Source organism: Lissotriton vulgaris, chromosome 9 (assembly GCF_964263255.1).
Source record: "Lissotriton vulgaris chromosome 9, aLisVul1.2, whole genome shotgun sequence".
Lineage (NCBI taxonomy): Eukaryota > Metazoa > Chordata > Amphibia > Caudata > Salamandridae > Lissotriton > Lissotriton vulgaris.
The window spans coordinates 30,765,898-30,792,825 of record NC_141697.1 but is presented as its reverse complement, the minus strand read 5'-3'; the positions used below and the strand labels follow the sequence as shown (position 1 = coordinate 30,792,825).

The 26,928-nt window shown below is 45.1% G+C and overlaps 1 protein-coding gene across 3 annotated transcripts in view; it reads right to left on the bottom strand.

Moving 5' to 3' along the window:
* Positions 1 to 26,928, bottom strand: part of STRN3 (striatin 3) — a 1,097,014-nt gene that overhangs the window by 94,915 nt on the left and 975,171 nt on the right. For all 3 annotated transcript variants that reach the window (XM_086936977.1, XM_086936979.1, XM_086936980.1), the window contains one exon: positions 11,646 to 11,753. In XM_086936977.1, the coding sequence (XP_086793103.1) occupies positions 11,646 to 11,753 (108 nt within the window). The remainder of the gene's footprint in view (positions 1 to 11,645; positions 11,754 to 26,928) is intronic.

The following is a 26,928-nucleotide window of genomic DNA, read 5'->3' as shown; positions in this document are numbered from 1 at the left end:
GCAAAGAGTGGCGGGCCCGCCAGTCCCCGAGATCAGAGCCTTCGTGTAGGTTGTTCCCCAATATGATTACCCAGAGACAACCGTGGCAGCGGCCTATCAATAGGGTATAGGCAGCCCCCACCAGTCCAGGGAGCCGGCTCAGTCCGGAGCACTCGCGCCTACAGGCGTGTCGCTACCCCCTGGGGCACAGCACAGCAGCCCGCCAAAGCAGGAGCACCTCGGGTAAAGAAGAGCAGTGGAGGGCGAGTTCAGTGCGGGTATGTCCCAGCTGTAGCTGCCGGCGGGGCACCGCTCGTAGTGGACCGCAATCGCCAGTGGTGCCCCAGGCCGCTGTGTGTAGGCGCAGCTATTGTCCCGACTTGGTCCGGGGGGAGTCCTCCAGGTGAAGGGTTGTGCCCTCGGGAATGCCCGCTGCAGCCTCCGCCGGGATCAGGGGTGCAGACACCCGTCCGTCCGCCGCCGCAGAAGGGGAGCCGGAGCGATGATCAGCCCTCCCCCTCAATGCAGCGTTCTCAGGGGGGGGGGGGGGGGGCGAGACTCACCTCCGCCAGTCGTTCAGCAGGCCTCCCGCAGGTCTGGCCGGGTTACGCGATGCCGAGGCCTAGCCGCCTCGTGTGAAGCCACGGTCTCAAGTGGCACAGCTCCCGGTCCCGGTCAGCAGCCCGCCGCAGCAACGCACCTCGGGGCTTCTTCAAGGCGCCACAACTCGGGTCCCGGAGTTCGGATCTTCTCCAGATTCGGACCGGCGCCGCAGCTCGGGTGTATCCAGCAGCGGTGCAATCTTCAGGCATCCATCTGCAGGCAAAGCGGATTAAAGCAGGATAATGCTGGCCAGGCAGCCAGAGCCTCACAGAGGTGCGGCCATTAGCTAGTGCGCCCTCTAGCGCCCCCTCCAGTGGTTGGATCTTTAACGAGAGACTTTTGTGCAGGGTCTGGTTGAAATAAGTCCTCTGCAAGAGGCTGATCTTATGGTGCGGAGGAAGGTTTCGGCACCGAAGTGGCTTCTTTTGTTTTTTTTGGCAATGTCTTTAACAGGAGAAGCAGGAGTCTTATTCGGCTCTGAATGTTTTTTCGGCTACGATGATTTTCTCAGTTCCGATTACATTTTCGGATCCGGTTGTTTTTTCGGATCCGAAGCTGCTTGCTTGATTCCGACCTTGGTTTCGGTGCCGAGGGGGTAGCGGTATGCCTGTTTGTTTAGATGTCGGCGTAGCAGCTGATGTCTTTTTAGGTGCTGGTAGGTGTGCGCCGGCACAGTGGGGAGGTCGTCTCGAGCCCGAGTCGCCTGAAGGGTTGGGTAGCTTCTTAGCCGGGCCCGAAGGTGGGGCAGTAGAAGCCTTGTCTCGGTGTGCACCCGAGGGTGTGACCGGAGCCTTTTTTGGGTGTGGCGAGGAAGGGTCGGTGTCAACGGTCTTACTTTCGACCCACTGTCCTGGAGTGACGTCCTAGACATCGGAATCTTCTGCCTCAGAGTTGCTGTCGACACCATGTTGTTCTGGGACGTCGACGCCCTCTGCGAAAATGTCGTATGGAATCGAAGCAGAAGATCGAGCCATTGTTCTCCTAGCTCTTCGGTCCCGGATCGTCTTCTTGGAGCGGAAAGAGGTACAAGCGGAACAGTCTCTGGCCTCGTGCTCCGGGGAGAGGCAAAGGTTACACACCTCATGAAGGTCGGTGTGGGTAAACTTCGATCCACATTGAGGACACTTTTTAAATGGCGTCCTTTCCATGAGTTGGAGTCGGGGCCTAGTTAGGCCCGAATGCCGTCGTCGAAGACCGGAATCGAAGTCCTCGGTGTTGAAGAGTAGCGTCGACTGGAAACGCGTTTGAAACTAAATTATAGAAGCTGGTGAGGATTGCGCGCCAAAGGAATTCGGTTCCAACACGGAGCACTGGAAATACATCCGAGCCCGGTGGCAGAAAAAAACAATCTGGGGATGGAGCCGATACCCATGCGCAGTATCATCCAAAGGAGGAGTCACCTATCCCGTTACTTCCAAAGACTTTTCTACAACAAAAACAAACTGCAAACATCCGGGCCCAACACTAGGTGACCATATATGCACAGTGTGTAATCTGCAGCTCATATGCCTCGAACAGTGTGTTTAGAATTGTGTTGCCTACTGCAACCCCTGTACCTTTTGTGTACACAAAGTTTATTGCCTTTCTGCAAAGTACTCATCTGAGACCTCTCATATTATGAGTAGTATATTTTGATAACTGTTGGTTCTAGAAATAAAACATCTATATCTTTGATTTAAAAACAATTGGCCTGGAGTTCAGTCTGAGTGTGTGAAACCTTTTGCTGACTGAGTGTGTACAACAAATGCTTTACACTGTTCTCGGGTACTGCCTTAGTGCTCGACCAAGCTACCACTTTAGAGAGTAAGGTCACACCTGGCTTTAACCTCTGTTATACCTCTGGGGGGTTTGTGTACTCTATACACACTGTACCTTATTCTGTTCCAGTATATTTAGAGCCACTTTCTCACAATACTCTAGAAGGTCTCTGTGATAAGGGCCAACCAATAGAACTAGTTACTACCATCCATGCCTTGCTATGTGATAGAGTTCGGCCATACTTCCAAATACCCTGCAATCAGGGCTGGCTTTTGCATTGGTGGTGCCCAGTGCGAAAGCCTTTGTTGGCACCCCCAGAACCCACTCCACAGATTCCCTCACTGCCAGGAAACAACAGTGCCCCTCATCCTTCCATAGCCTATTTTTCACATTTATTTTATTTACAGCACCACTCTCATCGTACTGTAAGTTGTCAGAGTGCTTAACATTAAACTAATGCTATGTAGAGACAGTGAATCATACAAGTGTGTGAATCAATGTATAGGAATTGTTACATTAGACAAAAAGGGCTACAAGGTGTGCCACCCTGTTGCTGGGCAGTATTTTTTAAGAGTGCTTGATCTGGAGAAACAAACTCAGGATTTAAAACATAATTCAGTGGCTGGTGCTATCTATACTAATAAGAATGTTTCACTACCTAAAGGAACCATTTTTTAGCAAACTTAGACTAATAAAAGTTGGAGGAAAAAAGTTCTAATCCTTTGCCTTGCAGTTTGCCTGTAGCTCTTAGAAGGATTATAATGCACGAACAGTAGCAAAAAGATATCCATGTCAAACGCAGTAACCCACTGAGCTTTCTGTATGACCTTCGTGTTACAAGTTGCGCAGGGTTTCGTTGATTCTCCCCCACAGTTCCTTACATGTGCCTGTCCGTCCCCAAAAATGGAAACATTCATGCTCATCACTCATCCTCACTAAATTCTGAGCCTAAAGGCTGTTCCATTCCGCAGCTTTCTTTAAACACGTGCATGCTGGACATTGTAGTTTTAGTTCACTTCCACTGAACAAACTGGACTAATGCACCATAACCCTCCTCTAGTTTGTTGGAACATGGAGCGCGTTGCTGATAAACATATTGAAGATCCGTGCCAGCCAATTATTGGTGGATGCTACGGTATTTTACAAGCACCCATAACAACGGCGCAAATAGACAAAAAAAAACAATCATTTGAGAGGAAGTTTGTACTTCGAAAAAACACAAGAGCCTAGGGTAAAAGGCTGGTTTGCAGAGCGGGGGATTACTTTTGTCTCACAATGTGTAAATGCCATCGGTGCCAAGCAGGAGCCCGTGCCAACCTGCGAGTTTCGTAGCTCCAGCAGCAGTTATACTCTTAGGCAATCTGGAAGAATGAAGTAAGTTCCATGTACGAAAGTAGCACAGAAACCGACCTACCAGTGATGAATAAATCCTCTAAAGCCCCTTGGATAGCAAAGCGGAAAGCTGCAGGCCAGCTCTGCAAGCTGCACCATTTCCCAGCACGCAAGTTAACTTAAGGAACTGGGGAATTTTGTGCGCCAGGAAACGGTGGCCAGGAATTATGGGTAAACTAAGCTTCCCACAATTCCCTTGTTAGCTGCCTGCTTCGCATGCCCTTGCACCTCCCAGGACTTTCGGCTCCCCTCAGCTGCAGCATCAGGCCAGCACTCACTTAATTTAGGGCGAGTATCAACTCAAATTTGACGAACGAGCAGAGGAATTTTTTAAGTGTACAAATGGGAAAATGTGGCCCATTTGAGTGGGAATAGGCAAAGCCCAACCAGGCAACACTCTTTGTGCACACACTCTGAACTCCCGGAGGAGCGTACTTTTAAAGTGCATGCACAAATGGCGCCCCCAGAATGTGGCGCCCAGTGCGGTAGCACCGCTCTAGAGCCGGCCCTGCCTGCAATAACAGAGGTACTCTCAAGCAAAAGAAACAAACTTGGTACAAAAATAGAATGTAGTAGAGCCTGTAAATCCTTAGGGGTAGCCATCAGAACTCGCAACAGGGATTCCATAAGGGAAGTAAGGAATGCCTATAGAACTGTACAGAGCAAAGCAAAACGTGAATGGGATGAGCAAAAGTGGCAGGAATTGAGGCTAGCATACACAAGAAGAAATCTCCAACATTTCTGGGCCCTTGTAAAATGAGTCAGCGGGGAACAACCCCTGTCACCAGAAAATCACATAGCCCCTGACCTTTGGGTAAAGCACTTTGATCTGCAGTATTCAGGGGAAGAAGTAGGGATCTCTGGTCCCCTAACGAGGACATCTACGCAGATGATGAGCCTGGCATTTGAACCCTCGGAAGTTAGGGTTGCTCTTAATGCAATCACGGGGGAAGAACACTGGGTATTGACAGTATCCCTGCAGATGTTTTTAAACATGATAGAAAAAGGTGGATGTAGGTATATAACCTTACTAGTAAACGGCTGGGCCAAGGTGCCCTCATACCAGATTCGTGGATGGGGGCCGAGATTATCCTGGTTTACAAGAAGGGGGACATATCACAGCCAACGAATTACTGGGCCATTAGTCTTATTTGCGCTATTCAAAAAGTGGTGGCACGCCTTGCACTGGGAAAGATACATGAATCGGCCAATGATAATAGCATTATAACCCCTGAGCAAGCTGGTTTTCGGGCCCATATCAGCACAGTAGACCAAGTTTTTAGATTTATCTTGATATATTGGAGGACAGTGGTGCTCGGCGAAGGCAGTATATATGCAGTCTTTGTAGATTTAAAATTGGCCTTTAAACTAGTGTCTCGAAGTAAACTGTGGGAGGTCCTGCGGGATCTAGGTATGCCAGCCAATCGGCTATCCATTTTAGTGCGGCTCCACAAGAGCAATTTTGCTCATATACGTTGGGGTGCCCAGGGAGAAATCACAGATAGATTCTGGGTCGACAAGGGTGTGCAGCAGGGGGGTTTTTTGGCCCCCACATTTTTCTTCCTTTTCATTAACAAGGCTGTTAAATTTTTTGCCCAGCACCAACTGACGCCCCATCTTTTACTGGCTCCAAGATCCCCATACTTATGTTTGCAGACGATATCCTCATCATCTCCAACATCCCCAGTGGACTACAGCGCCGCTGGTCTTGTTAGAAGAGTTCTGCACACTATGAGGGCTTAAGATCAACGCAGACAAAACTAAGTTCATGATTTTTAATAAACATTGATCATTTAAGGGGAAAATCACCATGGAAGACACAATACTCATGATGCATTTACGTACCTAGGTGTCACCATGGAAACTAGCATTTACAATGCAACGGTCTCGCCTTTGGCATTGTAAATGTCAAACTTTTTATTTTGGCAATAGCTTAATCTCTCGCAAATGCGAGACCTATTGCATTGCATTTCGCTGCCTGTGCAAGAAAAGTGTGGAGGTGCAAGACGAGATACAACAGGATGCATGCATATTCCTCTAACAAGAAAAGCAATAGTGATGGGGTTTGACTTCACTAAGAGTGAGCGGGTAGAGGAAGAGGTGTGGGTATCTTCCACGGGAGTGGGGTGGGGTAATTGTGCAGTTATCCGTTTCTGGACTCTCTGGCATATATGCCATTCTAAAGGAGGCCCAGATGCTTAAATGTGACCACTGTGCGCTCTCCTAGAGACGTAGATACGCAAACAGTTGTATTCTTTGGTTGTCTGTAAAACATGCACTTTGACCAGAATATATGACCGTAAAATTGATCCTCAGTTCAGAAATGTTTCAGTGTCCTGACGGATAGGTAAAGTGTACTAGAGAGTAGTAGAGAGTGAGTAATAGAGAGTATTAGAGTGAGTAGTAATGAGTTAGTAGAGTAGTACAGAGTGAGTAATAAAGAGTTGTGGCAGAGTTAGTATTAGATAGTGAGTAGTATAGTGATTTGAGAGAAGTAGAGAGTGAGTAGTAGAGAATGAGTAGTAGAGAGTAGAGTAGTAGAGCGAGTAGTATAGAGTTAGAGTTGTAGAGAGTAGTAGATAGAGTGATTAGTAGTGTGAGTAGAGAGTAGTAGAAAGTGTGTAGTAGAGAGTAAGTAGTAGAGAGTGCGTAGTAGAGGAGTAGAGAGTGTAGTAGAGTAGTAGAATGAGTACTAGAGAGTAATAGAGTAATTGATAGAGTGAGTAGTATAGAGTTGTTGAGAGTACTAGAGTGAGTAGTAGAGTGACTAGTAGAGAGTGAGTAGTAGAGTGACTAGTAGAGAGTGAGTAGTAGAGTAAGTAGTAGAGCGAGTAGTGATTCACATATCAGTTTTCCAAGGGGGTTTGCCAAGCAAAGTTTTCCTTAGGAACAAGGGCGGCAGAGGTCATGAGAAGTCTGTGCGGGAATTTCAGTGTGCGAGGTTTTCTTTCGGAGATACACGCCTGACGCTTTGATATTGTTGGCTCTTGGTTTGTGGTAATGCGCAGAGGATCACACAGTAGTCAGTTGGAGAAATTCAGGGTACGTCCCGTAGGTGGATGCTATATAGGCAAAAACGTACCCACAAGACTACAACACACTTATTTGCCAACTTCATTGTGTGAACGTCCGGATGATGAAAGGCTGAGCCACTCAGGTAGTAAGCAGAAATGTAACTTGTTGATTCGCACAGATCTCTTCGTTGAGTGTGGGCCCCGCTGAGATTAGCACCCACGAGGAACAAAAGCATTTTTTTTTCTATGTGCCGGCGAGATATCTGCACTCTTCATCATAACTACTGGCCCTGGTCCCACGCTTCTGAATGCAAAGGATGGGAGGCAGTTCCCTTGCCTCGAAAGCCACAGTAGCTTGGAATGCACTGCCATTTGATCGTCGGAACATACTAGATCCCATTCTGTTTAAAAAGAAGCTGAAAACATTTTTATTTGCATAAATTGGTCTTGTGGCTCCTCATGGTTCGCATCGGGACCCTCCTTGGAGTAGCCGCACACGCTGTAAATGGAAATAACATAACCGGTACCCATAAAACTTTTGGAGTTGAGCGACGGTTGGGCGAGCAGACGGAAAATCAGAGAAGTGTGGAGCCAACCCAAGCACTGGTGCAACCGCGGAGACAGGCCTCAAAAGTCGAAGCTCCCTCGTCGGCCGAGATGAAGTCCAAGACCACTTCAACTTCTTACTATCTTTTTTTTTGAGGGACTTACAGAGTGGCCCAACAACTTGGAAGGTGACATCGATCTTGGAATCTGCGACCAATCTGGGGAACTTCCTCTTGACCGGGACCGAGACCGCTGCAGGGACGCTCGTGAGGCAGCAAGGAGCTTGAGGAACCACTCCCTCTTGACCTTGGCGCACATGACGCCACAAATCGCCTCAAGTCTTCGTGTTGTGGTCGCAGTCCAAGAGGAAAACAAGATGTGCGTCCGTCACGGACATCTGTTGATGACAGGTGCCACAGGGCTTGAAGCCGGTCTTCCTAGTGGACATCCCTGAAACACCAGGCGAAGAACTCTCAACAAAACACTAACAAAAAACAAAGGGAAGCCCAGCAGACAGGGTAGGTCTCTCCAAATCGGTGCTGGCTGGCACAAAAAGAAAACAAGCATTTACAATGCAATAGGTCTCGCATTATTAAAGTTTGAGCTATTGGCATTGTAAATGACAATGCCTTTTATTCATTTGTTTTTAAAAGCTGCAATCGGTGCATAAACACGCACTTTGAACGTATAGTCCTTCCTTAAGATGAGCAAGGCTGGCAGTAAAAGAGACTGCCAGCCTTGCTTCTCATAAGCATGGACTAGAAGTACAAAGTGCTTGTTTACGCACCAATGCAAATGAATAAAAGGCATTGTCATTTACAATGCCATTAGCTCAAACTTTAATAATGCAAGACCTATTGCATTGCTCTAACCATAAGGCTACATCCTCTCCCCTTGAAAATCGAAAAGTTTGCACCTTAACCTGCTTTGCTTACTGTACAGAACCAGAATGACAGTGGTTTACCAACGTCCACTAGGCCACAAGAATTTACGCGTATGAAAATCTTGGGAAAAAACAAACATTTTCACAACAAATATCTCAGGCCTACTGCCTTTAACTTTACATAAACAGATCCGGCACACAGCCAAGATCACTGGCTTGAGACCATAAGCAACAATGTCCTGCTACTCAAGGCAACCAACATGTATGTGGGTGACGCCTAAGCCCCTTTCAACAGTTGTTATGAAATCTGTTTTTTACGTTGACTACAAAAGGTCACTCGACAGCTGCATTAGGAGCAAGAGCTAAAATGATTGGAAACTGCGATGAAAAAGTATATTGCAATGTGGTAAATAATGACCTGGTGGGGCACAGAGGGAGGTGGAGAAAGGAAGAACTCAGTGCAAGGGCCGATACTTAAGTTTGTAGGAGGGAGCGAGAAAACGAGAGCAAGAAATACAGAAGGAAAAACATAAAGAACTAGTTTTAAATGCGTGCATGCTGTTTGCGAGGAGCAAATTTAAAATACAAAACACGTGTGCAATGTTATCAAGTGGATTCTTGACGTAAAAACAGTGTTCAGTAAGTGTCAAATACTGACCAAAGACAAATACTGCAGCTTTCACATAGGACATGCAAAAGAATTGTCAACAGCAACGGGCGCCGACTAGCAGGAAATGCAGCAGGAGGTGGTGCGGGACAGCACGCAGCGTCCCAAAAAAATAAATAAATAAATACCGCCTTCGGGTAAAGTCCGCGCTATATAAAAATGCATAAATAACTAACTAAATACATACCGCAATCACCGCCGTCACTCTGCCGGCCTGCGACCAGGAAGTCAGGCAGGCCGGCGCGACAACAGGAAACAGGAAGTAGGGGGGCGGGAGCCTACCCCGCCTCTCACGGAAGAGCCGCGATTGGACGGAGCCGCCGTGTTTGGAGCACCGGAGCAGGCAGGAGCCTACCCTGCGCCCCGGTGCCGAAGGAGGGAAGAAGAGTCCTGCTGCCGGGCCCTGCAGCTGAGGAGAGCCGCCGCACGAAGGAAGCCGGTGAGTGCGTTGCCGAACGGGGGAGCGGCGAGGGGGGAGGGGGGCGTTTGAAAAGCATGTGCGCGCGCGAGTGCGGGCGGGCTTTGTATGTATGTGTGTGTGCGTGCGTGTGTGTGACTGTGGGGGGAGGGGGGTGTGTGTGTGTGAGCGAGTGTCTGTGTGCCTGTATGTGTGTGCCTGCGTGTGCATGCGCTCGCCTGTGTGTGCGTGCGTGCGTGCATGCAGAGGGGTGGGGGCTGCCTGCCTGCGTCTGTAAAAGCAAGGGCTGTGAGTTACTCTGCGCATGCGCAGGGGCAAGCCTGTTCATTCCAAGCCAGCCTCAGCCAGCCTCGGGAAAAACGAAAGTAATAAAAAAGCGAAACTGACACTGCCACTGCAGACAATGCTGCGCGCTCCCGAGGTGAAATCCGAGACTGAAAAAGCTCGTAACACTTTGGTGTCCACTCTCCTAAATACTGATCACAATAGTTGTCGAGCTGACAGCATTCATGCTTCGCATGAATGCTAACGTCAGCTCGACCTAAAAATGAACATCAGCGCGCTCGGGTGGTGCCTATACAGGCACCACGCACGTCACTTCTGGCGTGGACAACGCTTAGTGGAGCCGATCGACGCCACCTACTGCTGTGCAGGGGTGCTGCTCATGAAAAATGTCCGGATCCACTCATGTCTGAGGATAATTCTTTTTATTTTTTTTTATTTTTTTTAATTGAAAATTCATTGGTAGAAAACAAATACAGCTTAATACGGAAAGATCCATTATCTCATAGTAATTTTCGATAAGCATAAAAGCATCATAGATAAAACCAGACATTCAATAAGAAATAGATAGGTGGTTACATATAAGAATAATTATACATATAAGATACTCATCACCGATTAATTATAACTGCCTCTCTCTCCAATTTTCAAAGGGGTCCCATATCTTATTTCCAAAATCACGCTTTTTCTTACCCTTATAAAAATATAGAGTGGATTCGATGTTATGAACACCAAGAAGCCTGGTCAGCCACATTTGGAAGGTTGGGGGATTTGGATCCTTCCAAGCGGCTGAGAGTAGGATACGTAAAACGGCAACAGCTAGAGAGATAAAAGCCTCTGTTTCTTTATTCAAGAGGGCCGTTTTGCTATCACTCCCAAGGATCATTATTGTCGGGGATAGGGAGATCTTTAGGGAGATCTTTAAGCCTAGCAGCCCCTCTAAAAATTTCTCTATCTCGATTTTAATCAAGCTAAGCTGCTCGCAGTGAAAAAACATATGTAATAGGTCTTCCTGGACCTTTCCGGCACCTAGGGCAATTGCTGTCAATCCTCATGCCCCAATCATGTAGCTTAGATGGTGTGTAGTACAGGTTAAAAAGTGTTTTAAAATGCTGAACCTTCAGATTTGAAGATCGAAGTACCTGCTTATCTAAACTCAGGGCCTTATCAAGGTCAGTATCCGGATCTTGAAGTCTAACTGCCCAGGCGACCTCCTGCTTCTCAAGATCATCAGGGGATTTTTCAATAAGGGCTTGATATATACTACTAATCCTATCTCCTCCTCTTAGCAAATACCCCAGCACGGGGCAGTATGACTCGAGCAAGATATCCAAAATAACAGTTTTAAGTGTTTGTGTAACCTGGAGATACTTAAAGATTTGATCGTTGGGGAGACCATACTTCTCTTGTATCCAGTCGAAGCTGACAATGCTTCCATTCAACATCACATCACCCACAGTCTGAATACCCAGCTGCTCCCAGCATTTCCAGGCCCCATCCACACTCAAATTTGGTGTATAACCTGAGTTCCACAGCGGGGTATATAGATTTATCTTAGGGATATGACACAGTTTCTGCAGATTTTTCCACAAATCCCAGGCGCTCAGCGCCGCCTTATACCAGGGGATAATTCTAAGGTAAGAAATCCGTAGCTAAAAGTCTATCAGATACATATTTTTATTCATCAGCAGCCACAGTCACTTGAAGAGGACGATTCACAAATGATTAACAGACTATAAAGAAAGGTTCAAGTCTACATGAATAATCACTTGCTTCCCCCATTCATCAAACAATTACTTGTTAGTGGTTGGTGGGGTGCCTTGAACAGTACTGCAGCAGTTACTAAGGGCAAACATTAGAATAATTTTTAAAGCAAATTAAAAACATGAACAATTTGGGAGCAATAAACACATTAATTGTGAATACTAGGCCAGCTGAAATAAGCTGAGGTAGCGGTAAATCACTAAATAGTAAAGGGGCTACCATTAGAGGGTATAAAGCAACATTCAACCAAGGCTGTTGCGCATTATGGATGTAAAGAAGAAAATGATGTGATAGTAGACAGACAGCAACAAATAACAATGTTCAAGCACTCACACTTACCCGTTTTATTGTCAAAAAATTTGATGTGTCTATCTTCATGGGCAGTGATGGTAACAGGCAGTGTGGGGTGACTGACTACCCTGTTGATGTGACTGCTCAATTGTGTACCTGAAACAAAGACACCAATTTCAAGACACTAGGCAAAGGCAAACTGCAAATAGAAAGTTCAGTACAAGATACAGCTTAATTCAAAAACCCTGAAACTAAACTTTAATCACAAATAATCTGATAATTACTTACCAATCGTGTGTCGAGGATTCTAATGATCAACATACCTGTTCCTTTCAAGTTTATTTAGAGTCTTGCAGGGCAGCATTCGATGGGTGAGGGAGTGAAGAATATGTGAAGCACATGGCTGCAATTCATGCAGGGGTTAAGTACATGTGTGATAAGCTTGCACTGCTGCTCGAGCCCGACATACCAGGCCTGTGTGTGAAGCTTCTACTGCTGCTGTCCATGTGTGGTTATATGCAGCTTGTATTGCTGTTACTCTGTAGGTCTACAAGTGAAACGATAAATGCTACCATCATGCTCTGTGTTAACTTTTGCACTGCCTTTATCCTGTAATGTACCGGTAAACACTTACTCCCCTGCAAGTGACATCTATTTGGCACTTATGAAACATGAACTGCTGCCGCCCTTCTTTGATTGTGTCTGTAATTTTGTGTTGCTGACTTCTGCTGTGTGTCAAAGAGACAGAGAGACATAAGCCCTAGAATGCCATAGAAAAGCTGCATGACCCTGCTGCCTTTTTCTTATTTTTGCTGCAGACCTGTCCAATTCACCTAGGCAGACAATATTTTTCCAATCCGGCCTCCAAGGAAAACAGGCTTTCCCTTTACATCCAAGGTTCTCCAATTGTGTCTTGTTAGCTGCACTTGTTATCCTGATTCTGTAACTGCTGGACTCAAGATTCGAATTCTTCTTGTTATAGAGACTGACTGACTGAATTAGCTTTGTGTGCGCGAATGGTGCAGCATAACAGATCTAGGTCTTTGCAAAAAGCCAGGTTTTCAACGTTTTTCTGATAGAGTCCTGTTGGGTTGTTGTCGCATCTGTATTGGGAGGGAGTTCCAGAGCTTAGCCACTTGGAATGAAAATCTCTTTTTTCCCCATCTGACTCTTGTTGTTTTGGAGAGACATACCAATCATATCTTACAGGACGTAAGGGAGCGTGATTGCACGTACAGACAAAAATGGAGCCTGATATCTGCCGCTCCTCCTCCATACAGAACTTTGTGCACCAAGAAGAGGGCCTTAAAGTCCATTAGTCATCGAACTGGAAGCCAATGCAACTGCTTTATACCGTTGGACGTCAGATGATGTTTGGGTAAGTCCAGGAATATTCGAGCGGCCGCATTCTGTACTGACTGAAGTTTGGAAAACTGTCTTGTGCCAGCTCCCAAGTACAGGGCATTACAATAATCGACTCGCGACAGAACCAAAGCTCCTACTACTGTTTTCCTTAGTGAGAAAGGAATGAAAGGAAGGATTTTTCGTTGGACCTTCATCGTAAAAAAAGCAAGTCGAGGTGACTTGGTTAATTTGTGGGGCAAGTGTTAAGTCTTTGTCAATCAGGAAACCTAGGTTCCTGGCCTTAGACACAGGGACAGGGCAAGTGCCAGCTCGGAGGGCACCATAGTTGGCTCCATACTGAGGGTTTCTGACCAAACTCAACAACCTCAGTTTTTTCTGTGTTGAGCTTCAGAAAATTAAGAGTTCATCCAGGCCATCACCTCCGTGAGAAATGCTGGTAAACTGTATTTACACGTAACTCTCCTCTTCTCTAGCGAGGACTCTTTTATACATCCGGATGCTTAAATTAAGAATAGCAAAACCAATCTTTATGTGGGCATGAGAGTTCAAGGTGCTTTTTCACTCCAGCATCCTATAAGCAGGATTTGCCAGTACTGTCTGGTGAGTACAGGGTGGCATAGTGAAGGTCTAACAGTATACGAGAATGGTTCAAGAACCCCCTCCATGCATAAAAGGATTTCAGTGTAGGTCACTTGTGTGAGAGAATCATGCAGAAGAAAGCAGTCAATTTGTGACTGTATCGAGTTGAGAAAGAAACAAGCCATTCAGAAAGTGTAAATTGCTGAAGGAGGATGGGGGCAGCTCAAGGCCAAAGTCCACAGAAGGAGGACAAGCTATTATCCCAAACCATGCCAAGAAGGAATAAGGAGACACTGATTAACAATGTAACTATGTGGAGGCCATGAGCTGAGGAAATTAAGCTGGAGCAACAGCCTCATAATATGAAAAAAATCGTCAGAAAACCAAAAAGTAAGATCCTAAACTAGCACCATGGCAACGAAAAACAAAATAAAAGGCTGCAGGCTTACATTAGTTAATCCGAATGACAGTTCCTTCAGGGGGAGGTTGACTTTAGATCGATTTCTTATCAAATAGTCCACAATATGGTTGAGGCTATCCCGGTCTGATGTCTCCGATGGTGAATCCAAGAATTACCTTCAAAGTCAGTCTTTGTTATGTGTCAAATCTGCCTCTCCTGGTTCAGGGAGCCGCTTCATCTATAGATATGGTAATATTATCCAGAAAATCTAAGCAGAGTTCTGGTTCTGTGATTTGAGGTTTTTTAATTAATTGTCAGTAATCGATGCGGGGTTGAGATGGTCATACTTCACGTTCCCTTGCCACAGCTGTGGATAGATTGCCAGGAATTTCTTCCGCTTTATAAACGTCTGTTTGGATATGAAGATTTTCAAGGGACAAGAGTCCCTATTTTTTCTTAGCCTGAATATGCTCGTGCCTCAGCAGACATGCTATTACTGGTATGGGGTTGTCTAGGATTTTTAAATTCTTAGTTCGAAACCTGTGAGCCCGCTGGCAATTTAAAAGGCTCTGAAAAGGGCATGTTTGAGAGAGGAGGAAGAAGCAACTCAGAAAGGTGATCACGTCTCCTTTTTTCATCTTTTCAGAATTTCCTATAGATGGATGTTGTCTGCACGAGTGCTCCTCGTGATCAATGATTTTTCTTTGAAGCTGCCATACTTGGTCCCTCCAGTGTGGTTGCAGGTGTAGAAGTATTTCAACTTCCTCGAGTCACTTTCTGGGGGAGCCCAATCTGATAAATTGACCCAAAGTCTGCACTCAGGGACGTCAGTTCAGTCTATATGTCCATAGAAAGTGCTAATGTTGGATCCTATTACTGTAATTTCCTTCAGTATACTTTCCGGAGTTACTTCTGGCATATTGGCGTACTGTTACTTGGAATTTGATTTAGTGCAAGAGTGGGCAGTGTTAACCCCTTTCGATGCTCATGACGGAACGGTTCCGTCATGAGCATCGGTTGAGCTGTGCTCATGACGGAACCGTTCCGTCATGACAACACCCATTTCCAGTAGGGGTCAGCACCGGGCAGTAAATCGTACCGCACCGATGTGGTTAAAAATAACTGTCTAGAAGTTCTGTGGGTCAACATGGAAGAGCGACAAAGGACCCGAGCATAGTCTTTGATAGATTTCCTCATGTATGTCAGGATCAATTGTAGAGGATGAAAGTAGTGATAGGATTGTGAACAGGTGGGATTTTTCTAGGGCAGTAGTGAATGAGTGCAATACAAACAGTATAGCTGTCGTCGCAGGAATGGAGTAGGTAACCAGAATTAGGCAAGGGGCATTTTGTGATTTCCAATATGATAAGATGAGGGCAACATGTACCAACCTTCTTAATAAAAGGACTAGCCTACCAGCGCCAGGCCCAATACATCTCTCCAATATGTGTGCATGATCAACTACAAGCTCAGGCAAGACACGGATGATAGGGACAATCTGGTGATGAACACCCTCTGACCAGCCGACAAAGATATGACTTGTTGCACATTTCCTTGGATCGGGTTTCCCATAGCACCAAAGGTTCCTCCTTCATGGTAGCTGTGTATGCACCTGTCAGAGCTTCTGGAGACGGAGACAGCAGCAGAGCAGCTCTTCATCTGGAAGTTAAGCTGTCGCAATTCTATGCTTGATCACGGTCATACTACCCAGTGTGGGCAGTCTTCTGGGAGCACCAAGAGAAAGTATTCTGTGTCGAGTAATTCCTAGTGTGGGCTAGACGTCCCCACAGTAAATTCTATAGTGTAGTCCCTATCATGTTGTCGGCCACCAGATGATGGTGTCCGGCAGAACTGTTGGCCTAGTCTTCGTCCTGCTAATGTTGTGTCAATAAATCAGGCACCCTCAAGCCTAGGGACAGCCACTGCCTAGCTGCACAGGGGTGCATACTTCACCGACGTCAGAGGCAGCTCCATGGCCATCACTATTTGGAGCAAGCTGAACCATGGGTACCTCTAGATTGGCAATTGCGGCTTTTTCATAAGGGAAGTTCAAGCCTTGGTCAAGTGTGCATCAACTATACTTTTAATTCAATTCAAGGCATTTCTAAAGCGTGTGGCTGCCTGACTGGTTTTCCAGTACCGCCAGACGTCTATGACGTTATGCTTACACAAACAAGTATGCTATACGATGTTTCCTGAATCTGAGTAAATGGTCATTCTGCCTAAGTACTGACGGTAGGGAATACCATAATTTGGGGATGAAGTATACTAATGAGCACCCCCTACACTTGGCCTTTTTGACCCTTGGGATGACTAGCACATTTAAGCTCCTAAATCTTAAATCTCTTGTGGTATAAATCAAATGTTGTATAATTTGTGGCCCCTTCCTATGCAATGCATGGTGGGCCAGGCACAAAGCTTTACATTGAATCCTTGTTTGTATTGGCAGTCAATGTAGCATGGCTAGGCAAAGCTGTCTGATGCTTTGGGATTACCAGAAGAATTTGAGCAGCCGCATTTTGGATCACTTGGAGTTTTCTTAATCACAGACTTTGGACAACCCAACGATAGGGAGTTCCCATAGTCTAGCCATGATAGTACCAAGCCTTGTACAACCACTCAGGGGTGTGGAATTTAATAAAATATCTGCTTGCCCATGGGACAGGCTGCTTCATAAATCTGCTTGCCCTGTAAAAAGAAATTCACTTGTCCTTTTGGTGCCAGGTAGTGTGGCGACTAATTATGGCAACAATGTCATTCTATAGGGAGGAAGATGGCGGCCGGCTGAAACGCTCGGTCGGGAGCTCCGAACTCACCAGCGCAGAACTTGTGAAATAGATGCACTTTCCCGCACACATTATGGCTTAAAAGAACAAACAGTGAAAGAAAACTTAGATAAGGTATCCTACCTGTCTTTTGTGGACCCAGGGCCAGACTGAAGCCCCGACGCGGAACGATAGATTCACCCCACGCGAGCTTCTCGGAACCAGGCGGACTGCCGCACGCTGGGGTCTGGGCAGTGGCGCTGGGAGCGAACCGAAGCTGCCGGAGGGCGATTGGAAGGATCTCCTTCCTGTTCCGGGGCATAGGCGATAGTCAGCGGACCTCTTCGCAATCAGGGAGGCAGCTTTCTGGAGGCAACACTGTCAATTTCAGGAAAGCCGCTGCACTTCCAAACGCTGTCCAGGGGAGAAATCGAAACAACTGAGTTGAGGAAACTCGGTGAGGAGAAGGAAACGGCGGAAGAGGGGAACGACGCAGGGCAGTGGCGAAAACTGCATATCACACACTGTACATTGCATACTGAACTTGCGGGAGACTACCAGCGGATGCAAGAAAGGAGATCCCGTCTAGAAGCAGAAGCAACACTGAGACTCCGAGAACAACTTTACCTGAAGCCCAAAGAACAGAAAGTGAACTACTCGCCCAAGATACAGGTACAAGGAGGGGAAAGAGGTCCGGGAGAAGCAGCTCCAGACTTAATTGCAGGGTGCAATCAACACTCTTAGGGAGTGGTAGTGGCAGTGACAGAAGTCGGAGGGGGGATAGGTGGGAAAGAGACACTCAACCCCAGACTGGCACATTATCTGCTGTTAACAACATGAAATCCAGAAAGGTTGAGGGGGAAAGAAACACTCAACCCCAGATTGAATCTGAGACTGAACCAGAAATAACACCAGAAAGTGGGAGTTGGGGAAGGTCATCTTATTGCCTTAGAAATCGTCATCTTGCTAAACAAAATCTCCTGCCTCCCCCAAAAAAGACGGTGAACCCTGTGACCCCTAGAAGCAACAAGAAGAAAACAGAGGGTATCTCCCAGTCTTGTGGAATTATCAGAAAACATAAAATCTAGATCCAAGAAGTCGAAATAACAAGGGACTCTCCTGCCAAAACAAATAATCAAAGTGACTCCCTCTCTCAGATCTTTTTTTAAAGTCCAACATGTGGTGCAAGTGAGAGGTGGTCACCCTCCTCCACAGAACAAGAACGCCTCCCTACTCGCAACCACTGGCGATACTTTAAATATAGTCTCCCTGACAGAGGAGGAATCAGAACCTATAAATCCAGAGAAGAGAGCGCAGATAACAAGTAAAGGAGAAATGTCAAATATACCTCCAGGCACAGTACTACAAATAGAGTCAATTGAAGGAGCCACAATGACATCCTTAGTAGAAGCCCCTGAACAGTCATCAGACAAAGCAGGACGTGACCCTCTGGTATTGAACCAAACTGAAAAACTCATGGAGAAGTTCATGGATAAAATAATGGGAGAATTGAGGGAAAAATTTGCAGTGTCAGAGGCAAATCAGAACAAAATACACAAAGTATGCGAGAACCTGGACCAAAAATTAAACGATCTGGGAGAGAGAGTCACTGCAGTAGAATCGGCAGTTAAAACTCTCAGCAAAAAAGTGGGTACAAATCAAAAAAACATAAGATCACTAAAAGACAGTGAGAGAGCTATCAAGGAAAAACTAGAATCACTGGAGAACCAAGGAAGAAAAAACAACTTAAGAGTGCTAAATGTACCTGAGAACATGGAAGAAGCAGACATTAAAGCATTCATCGTCTCTCTTTTAGAAGAGTTCTTTCCCTGGACCAAAGATAGCAATTTGATGGAGGACATCCAAAGGGTTCACAGGGATCCGTTCAGAAAAAGCAAAGAAAGAAAATCCCAAAGGAAAATTTTAATCAATTTCAAGACCTATATTTGAAGGAAAAAAATTTAAGCGAAGGCCTAAAAAGCGGGACACAAAACAATGATAATTGGTCCTTCCAAATCCACTCTGACATATGTAAAGCCACACAAGACAGACAGTGGGAACTGGGGCAACATATGCAAGAGCTAAAATCCCTGGGGGCTAATGATCAGATAAAGTTCCCAGCAGCCCTTAGAATTATGTGGCGTAACAAAATACACAATATAAGGGAGCCACAAGAGGTAGAAAACTTCATACAACAGATAAAGGACCAGCTCCAAATGGAAAAGTCTAATTAAGGAAAGTGATCTTAATAAAAAATAAAAGATAAAAACAACTGGTGAAAATGAGTTCGAATCGAGTAGAAAATACCACCCAAAAGAAGAAGGGAGGCTTCCTCAGGGTGGGAAATTCGAACCTCACAAATATCTAACAATTCAAGCACTGTTAACACACGGGTGGGGAGCAAACTAGGAAAAAAACCCAGAAAAAAATGTCCTCATTAATCAAAACGATAGGAGTCAACCGGGATCTACAAAAACATCTCTCAGCCTAGATCACGACCCAACAAATTTAAGTAAAGGATGGCAAAAGAAAGAATAGTTAATGTTCTTTCAAGGAACGTTAACGGAAGAAGAAGAATTTTTGAATACCTGAAAGAAGCAGAGAGTGAAATTATTATCCTTCAAGAAACACACCTTTTAAGCGCTGAGTGGGACCAAATGAAAAAAAAAACTAAACCGGGTGGATACCTGTATAAGCACCAGTCAAGACTGTAATATAAAAGGGGTTGCAATTATTCTAAAAAAATCTCTAAAAGCTAAGATCGAAAATAGAGTGGTAGACTGTAAGGGAAGATGGGCTGTGACTAAAGTTAGAATAAATGACAACATCTTCACTATAGCCGGCTACTATGATCCAAACTTGGACGATCCATCTCCTCTTCAAAAACTCTACACAGAACTTCTATCAACCTCTGCCCCCATAATATTAGGAGGCGACTATAACAATATACTTGACCCTAAAACGGATAGGTCCCCTCCTAGTAAACAGATTAATCTACCTAAGATGAGGGAATGGTTAGGTAACTACAAACAAGACCTGGATTTGATGGATATGTGGAGGCAAAAAGGAGAAAAACGCACCCCTTCACCTTTCACAATAAAAAATTGGGCCACAGGTCTAGAATTGACTTTTTTTTTACTAAATAGGAGCCTCCTAGGTAGCGTCAAAAGCATTGAACACTTACCAGCTCACCTTTCTGATCACTCTGCAGTTCAGCTAACCCTCATAATGCCAAAAAACACAACCCCTCCCAGATGGGCAGTAGAGCGGACTTTATTTAATGAGCCACAAAATGTGAATCAACTAGAAATTGTCTCTGCAAACTACTTTGAAGACAACCTAGTCGGCACGTCAAAACAAATCACTTGGGATGCTTATAAAGCGGTGGCTAGGGGGAAGCTACTAAACGTTGGAGCCCACAAAACTAAATTCAAGAAACAGGAAATCAAAAAAAATGGAAATTGATATTAAATTAGTGGAGACACAATTAGAGAGTGGAAACTATTTAGAACCCAAGGAAGTACTAGAAGAAAAGAAACGAAACCTTAAAGAAAATCTGGCCAACTACCTGGAGAATATAGTAAGAGATAAGTGGGAAACAAGCAAAATGTTAAACCACGAATACGGGGAAGGATGTGGGAAAATGTTGGCGTGGAGAATTAAAACAGACCAATCAAGGAATAAAATACCATGTATCCAGAACCACGACCAAACGATACAAAGCTCTGAAGACTCTGCAATAAGGCAGGAGTTCTCAATGTTCTTCCCTAAACTATATAAAGAGGATATAAATCCAACTGAAGAACAGATTAGCAACTACCTGGGCACTGTTTCACTTCCAACGCTAACGGAGGAGGAAAAGAAAGAGTTAAACTGCGAAATCAAACCTGAGGAAGTCAGAGCAGTTATAAATGGCCTGAAAAGAGGAAAAGCTGCCGGCCCCGATGCGCTCCCTAACGAGTTCTATATAGCCCTGAAGGAAACTTCGGTTGTCCAACTAACAGAATTAATGAATACAATATATATAGACCACAAAAAAATTCCTGATTCATGGAATGACGCGACGATTAGCATTATTTTAAAACCTGGGAAAAATCCTAAACTATGTAAGTCATACAGACCTATTTCATTACTCAACTGTGACTACAAAATATTTATGCAAGTCATAGCAAAGAGGTTAGCCACGGTAATGCCAAGATTGATTAACCTAGACCAAAAGGGTTTCATAAAAGGACGGCTAATTCACGAGATAACCCATGAGCTATTTGCAGCAATAGACACAGCCATTTGTGGAAAATTACCCTTAACTATAATTACCTACGATGCAGCCAAAGCTTTCGACAGAGTCAACTGGGCCTTTTTAAATGAAACCATCCAAAAAAAACAACTAGGGGAAAGCTTTGGCCACACGGTAAGGGAAGTATATAATAACCCAAGAGCAAAAATACTAGTTAATGGGAGCCTAACAAGCAACATTGAAATACAAAGAGGCACAAGACAAGGCTGCCCGCTATCGCCGCTACTTTTCAATCTTTACATTGAACCACTGGCTTGCTCGATTAGAAATCATCCTTTAATAACACCCTTTAACCATCAAAACTGGTCAAAAAAAGTGTCTCTGTACGCGGATGACCTGATGGTATTCACAGACAACTTTGAAGACGCAAATCAAGCAATAGAAAACATGATAATTAATTTTGGTAATGTTTCAGGCTATCTAACAAACCAGGAGAACACTGAGGCTATGTGTTGGAACACTAGTCCAAATGCTCCATACAACAGAGACAAAATAAAATACCTAGGGATCAATCAGGTCAAATAAATTGAAAAAATCCCACAACTAAATCTGAACAGAGTTGCCTAAGAAATGAGGAAACTTCTTAGAGTCTGGAATGGATTACAATTAAGCTTCTTGGGAAGATCTAATGTAATAAAAATGTCCATCATACCTAAATTCACTTATCTTTTTAATACAATACCATTGGAATGTAAAAAAGACGCACTGAAGAAAATCCAGGGAGAAATAGCCAGCTTTATCTGGGCATCTAAAAGCACAAGAATAGTCTGGAATAAACTAAGGAGGAGGAAAGAGCAAGGCGGAATAGCTAGCTCTGACTTATTTGAATATTCTATATCTTTTCAATTTAAAAACATCAGACCCCTATTAAGGAAACATCAGTTCTACCCAAATTTCCTACAGTATATGACAGATGGAACAGACCACTTCCTATTTAAGTTTGGCCATCCAAAATTAAAACAAAAAAAAAATTGAAGATCTTATATAATGCTGCAAAGCTTTGGCACCAGATCAGAAATACAGTAAACATACCGTATTACAGTACAATGGCCCCGATATGGGACTCCAAGGGACACCAGAATGCTTGAAAGACTCTCTGGCTTTACCGCTTAAAACAGCAGGAATTGAAAGATGGGGACAGCTGATGGTAGAAAACTCCATAATCACGTGGGACCAACTACATTTAACTACCGAAGCTAATCTAACAAAATTCAAATACTACCAACTGACTAGTTTGACCAAGTCTCTAACAGTGAAGAAAAGGGGCAATGAGAATCTTGAGAAAGAAATGATAAAAATAACACCAATAAACAAAGAAATATGAAGATGGTACTGGGCTCTTATCGGGCCGGAGAAGAAGACTTCCTAGTCCCGGAAGCAACATGGAGGAAAGATATGCCTGATCTAGATCTAGACCTACAGTCTATCTGGCAAAAATCTCTAGAAAAATGTTGGCACTGCATAAAACCAGCCTCCTTGAAAAGGAAACATATGTTCACAATGCACAGGGCTTACTGGATCCTAAAAAGACTATCAAAATTTAAAGGAACAAACACAAAGTCCTGCCCTAAGTGTAGAAAGGAGAAGGCAGATGATATCCACATGTTCCAGAAATGCCCCGCACTCTGCTCCTACTGGAATGAGATTGGTAAGACGCTAATCACGGTATTGGGAAACCACATAACTGTAAGTACCTCTCTTATTATCTTTGGGATTCATAGCACCAATGACGTGGGTATGAGTAAACTAACCAAAAGGCAGGAAAACCTCCTGTTTGTATTGATACTATTAGCAAGGAGGGAGGTCTGCATAAATTGGGTTAAACCAGCACCACCCGCACATGCAAATTGGTTAAACTCTATAATAAAAACAAACAAACTTGATAGGAAAAGGAAATCCACCAAAAGAGTACATTTTGGGGAAATTTGGGAGCAACACTTCCAAACAAGCAGCTAACTCCTCTGGGTCACCGGAAATAAAATCCAATGATTAAAGAGATGGCAATAATTCCAAGCAGAAAGCATTTCTGCTGAGTAGCCAGAAAGGCTAGCTTCTCCCCAAACACCGGAATTATTGATAACGATAAAGAACGATGGTGAAAGCTGAATGGTCACAACTTATAAAGGGATACTCCCCAAACTCAGTCGATAATAATGGGGCAGTGAAGGCACAGAACGTTGGACGACCAGATTCCCGAAGTCTCCTTATATACAACAGGAAGACTCACCGCCGTGACGAGAACGGCTTTGCCCAGCACCCGGCTCCCATCTCTGCTCCAGCGCGCCGTGAGGTGAACAGCCAGCGAAAACCACAATTCCCAGGTGCCCCAGTGGCAGAGGCGCACCTGGGACGTCACACACAGCGCCTGGAGTCGCCAACAAAGAGCGGAGCGCCGAGCTCTCTGTGGGGGCAACAGGAAGACTCACCGCCGTGACGTGAACGGCTTTGCCCAGCACCCGGCTCCCATCTCTGCTCCAGCGCGCCGTGAGGTGAACGGCCAGCAAAAACCACAATTCCCAGGTGCCCCAGTGGCAGAGGCGCACCTGGGACGTCACACACAGCGCCCGGAGGCGCCAACAAAGAGCGGAGCGCCGAGCGCTCTGTGGGGGCAACAGGAAGACTCACCGGCGTGACGAGAACGGCTTTGCCCAGCACCCGGCTCCCATCTCTGCTCCAGCGCGCCGTGAGGTGAATGGCCAGCGAAAACCACAATTCCCAGGTGCTCCAGTGGCAGAGGTGCACCTGGGACGTCACACACAGCGCCCGGAGGCGCCAACAAAGAGCGGAACGCCTCCCGTCCCCCACGCGGGCGGCGCCAGGCTGAGCCCGGCCAGAGGGCGGGCCGTCTGTGGCCGTACGGGGCTGGAGGAGGCAGGGCAGGGCCACGCCACTTACATCATCATCATCGCCCCTCCACTATCTAAGGTACTGTGCCTCTACGATCATTTATAATGGGGAAGAGGAAATCAATGGAGGGTGTCATAGATGTGCCAAGCACCCGGGTAAAAAGGAGAAAATCTAAGAAAGCTACAAAAGTCACAAAAGTACCCAAACATGCGGGAGAAAACTGTTATGTCACGCATCGAAGAACTTGTTGACGATTGTAGCCTCCTTCTCACATCCAAGCCACCATTAGAGAACATTCTGGAAATTATATGGTAGGGGATGATGTAATTGACTCAACGCAGAAGAAAGGAATACGGGGTGAGACTGTTGTTCCTGGGATGTTTTTGAAGAAAAAGTCTAATCTTAATATTGATGAGCATACAGGGGATACCCCAAACGATGGACCAACCATAATAGAAACTGAGGTCGAAAATGTATCCCATTGCCCGCCTAATCCACTTGTATTGTGCTCAAACAGGTATCTACCTCTCACAGACATTGACTGTTCTGATAAAGAGAATGGGGTTCCTTCGACTCAACAAATACCATCAGATGCTTATCATGGCCAGAGATTGGAAATCAACCAGCACATACCCACTTCTGAAACTGGGAACGATATTTCTGAACTCTGTAGCCTAGTGAACCATCTATGTAGCTTTATACACTGCATGCAAGATAAAGTTGACATTTTAACTTCTAAAGTTCACAAGGTAATCACTAATGCAAACATTTGCCCCACTTGTAATCCTGTTATAAAGCAGTTGAGCACTGGTACTGTTGAGAAGCAAAAGGCAACACCTCAGTGTCCAGTATTACAGCAACATAGGGGTAGTACCCAGACCAAAGCACATATTTTGCTTAGTAAACAAGGTAAAGTCACAGAGGTGTCAGCAAAGCCCCTACCAGTGAAAATATCTAAATCTAAATCTCCTGAAAGAGCTAAAAATAATGGGCATGCAAAGCTCACTGATAGGCCTTCTAATACCCCCATTACCACTAGATACACCCCAAAAATTATTCCCGGGATATGTCCTTCCCTGTCTCGACTTATACCTCCTGATTTATCTAAAGTATATATGGTGAACGTCCCAAAAATAAGTGTAGGCAAGAACCTGGAAACCAAAGATTCACAGACAAACAAGGCTATCCATTGGATTAGGCATACCAGAGGATGCCAATCAGTGATAAGAAGACATCACTAGGGCTTCTAGGCTCTCGCATCCAGGACACGGGGCTGATTGCATAGAACTCACATTTAAAAATGCAAATATTGCACAAAATCTAATAATGTTGGAGTTCAGGTCTTGCTCCCCCGATCATTCAACCATTCAAATTAGATCCTCACCCCCCCAACAGTGGCTGAAAGAAATGGGAACTCAATCACAGGGGGCAGGAGTGGGTGGGTCATCCCTGGATTAATATGATTGACTAACCCCAGATGACATTAATGTTAAACACTGTGACGATCCATCACTATCCATCCTAACTGCACCACAGAGAACCCACACAGGAGCGCCTTCTGCTTTTCAAGAAATAGTAGAGTATAGTAGGGAAGATATCCCATCAAACCCGATTTCCGATGTATCTGAACTCCAGGACATCCATACGAGAAATTCTTTTTTTTATTAGACACTGGGGTCCACAATGGGGGAGTTAGTGTACTACACCTGAACCCTGATGCAAGCCGATTGACAGATTTTGACATATTTGGCTCGATTTTGTCATGGAACATTGCAGGGTTGAGTACCAAGGTGAAAAGCCCTGAATGGGCCTTGTTTGTCAGCCAGTTCACTATCTGTATATTCCAAGAAACGTGGCTCCTTGACCCACTGTATCTCCCAGGGTTTTTGAATTTTAGTGTCGCCGCTGTAAAAGGAGGCAAGGGACGACCCTCGGGGGGACTAAATATTTGGGTCAAACAAGATTCTGGGATCATCGTAAAGGAGCTCACCTCTAATCATAAGGATATACAGATTCTCTCCCTTGTACTTAATCGAGCTAAACCTTTATACATTTATAATGTGTATGCTAGGAGCACAGGGGGACGGAAGTCAGACACTCTTGTTGTCCTCGAAGGCCTCATTGAAAAATGTTCCCAAAACTCACGGCTGATTATTACTGGAGATTTTAATGTAAACTTTGAACCATTATCTGGTGGCGATTCTTATTTTGTAGACGATCAAGATAGCCAGAGGGGGGTTCCCAAATTAGAACTGGACCCAGTGAAAAGATGGACCGACCTGGTGATCCAAATTAATTCAATGTGTCTGAACCAAGGACTAAGGGCAGTCAATGGTAGAACCCCGAAAGACCGGATGGGTGCTGTCACTTTCAAGAGCGGCAACCGAGAAAGTAGAATTGATTATATATTAGTCCACCTTGAGGTATGGCACCACTTGGTGGATATGATGGTTGTTGACCGCCTAGAGAGTGACCACAACCTCCTATGCATGATCTTTTCCTACTGGGAAGTCCCAGTGACATCAGAGGACCCAAGTAACGGAAGCTCTCAAACCGTTGTATTGGCTAATGACATGCGCCTCCTGAAGTGGGCCAAAGTTGCCCAAAATCAGTCAAACATTGACTTTATTTTAAAAAATTTACAGAAAGCTACTATGGAACTGAGCGCCTGTTCTAATGCCGAACCTTTTACCCCTGAGAGAGAAAGCGCAAGTAAGGTCCATGAAACCCTCTTTTTGCAAATAAAAGGTTTATTTGTTAAATCAAATAATCCCAACAAAAACATGACCGATAAATCTCCAAGATGGTATAATAAAGAATGTAGAAAAGCACGGCTGGAACTAGGTCAAGCCATTAAAAATGGGCCCAGTGCTAGTGTTCGTACTGCCAGGAGCGCGTATAAAACTATTATTCAAAAATCTAAGCGCGCCTGGGATGTAAAAAGATGGGAGGAGCTTAAGGAGGCAAGTTCTCGCAAAAATTGTAAGCAATTCTGGGACCTTTTGAAATGGGGCTGTGAAGGAAGCCCCGAAAACCCCCAAAATTGGGAAGCCCAGGATGATTGGGTAACTCATTTTA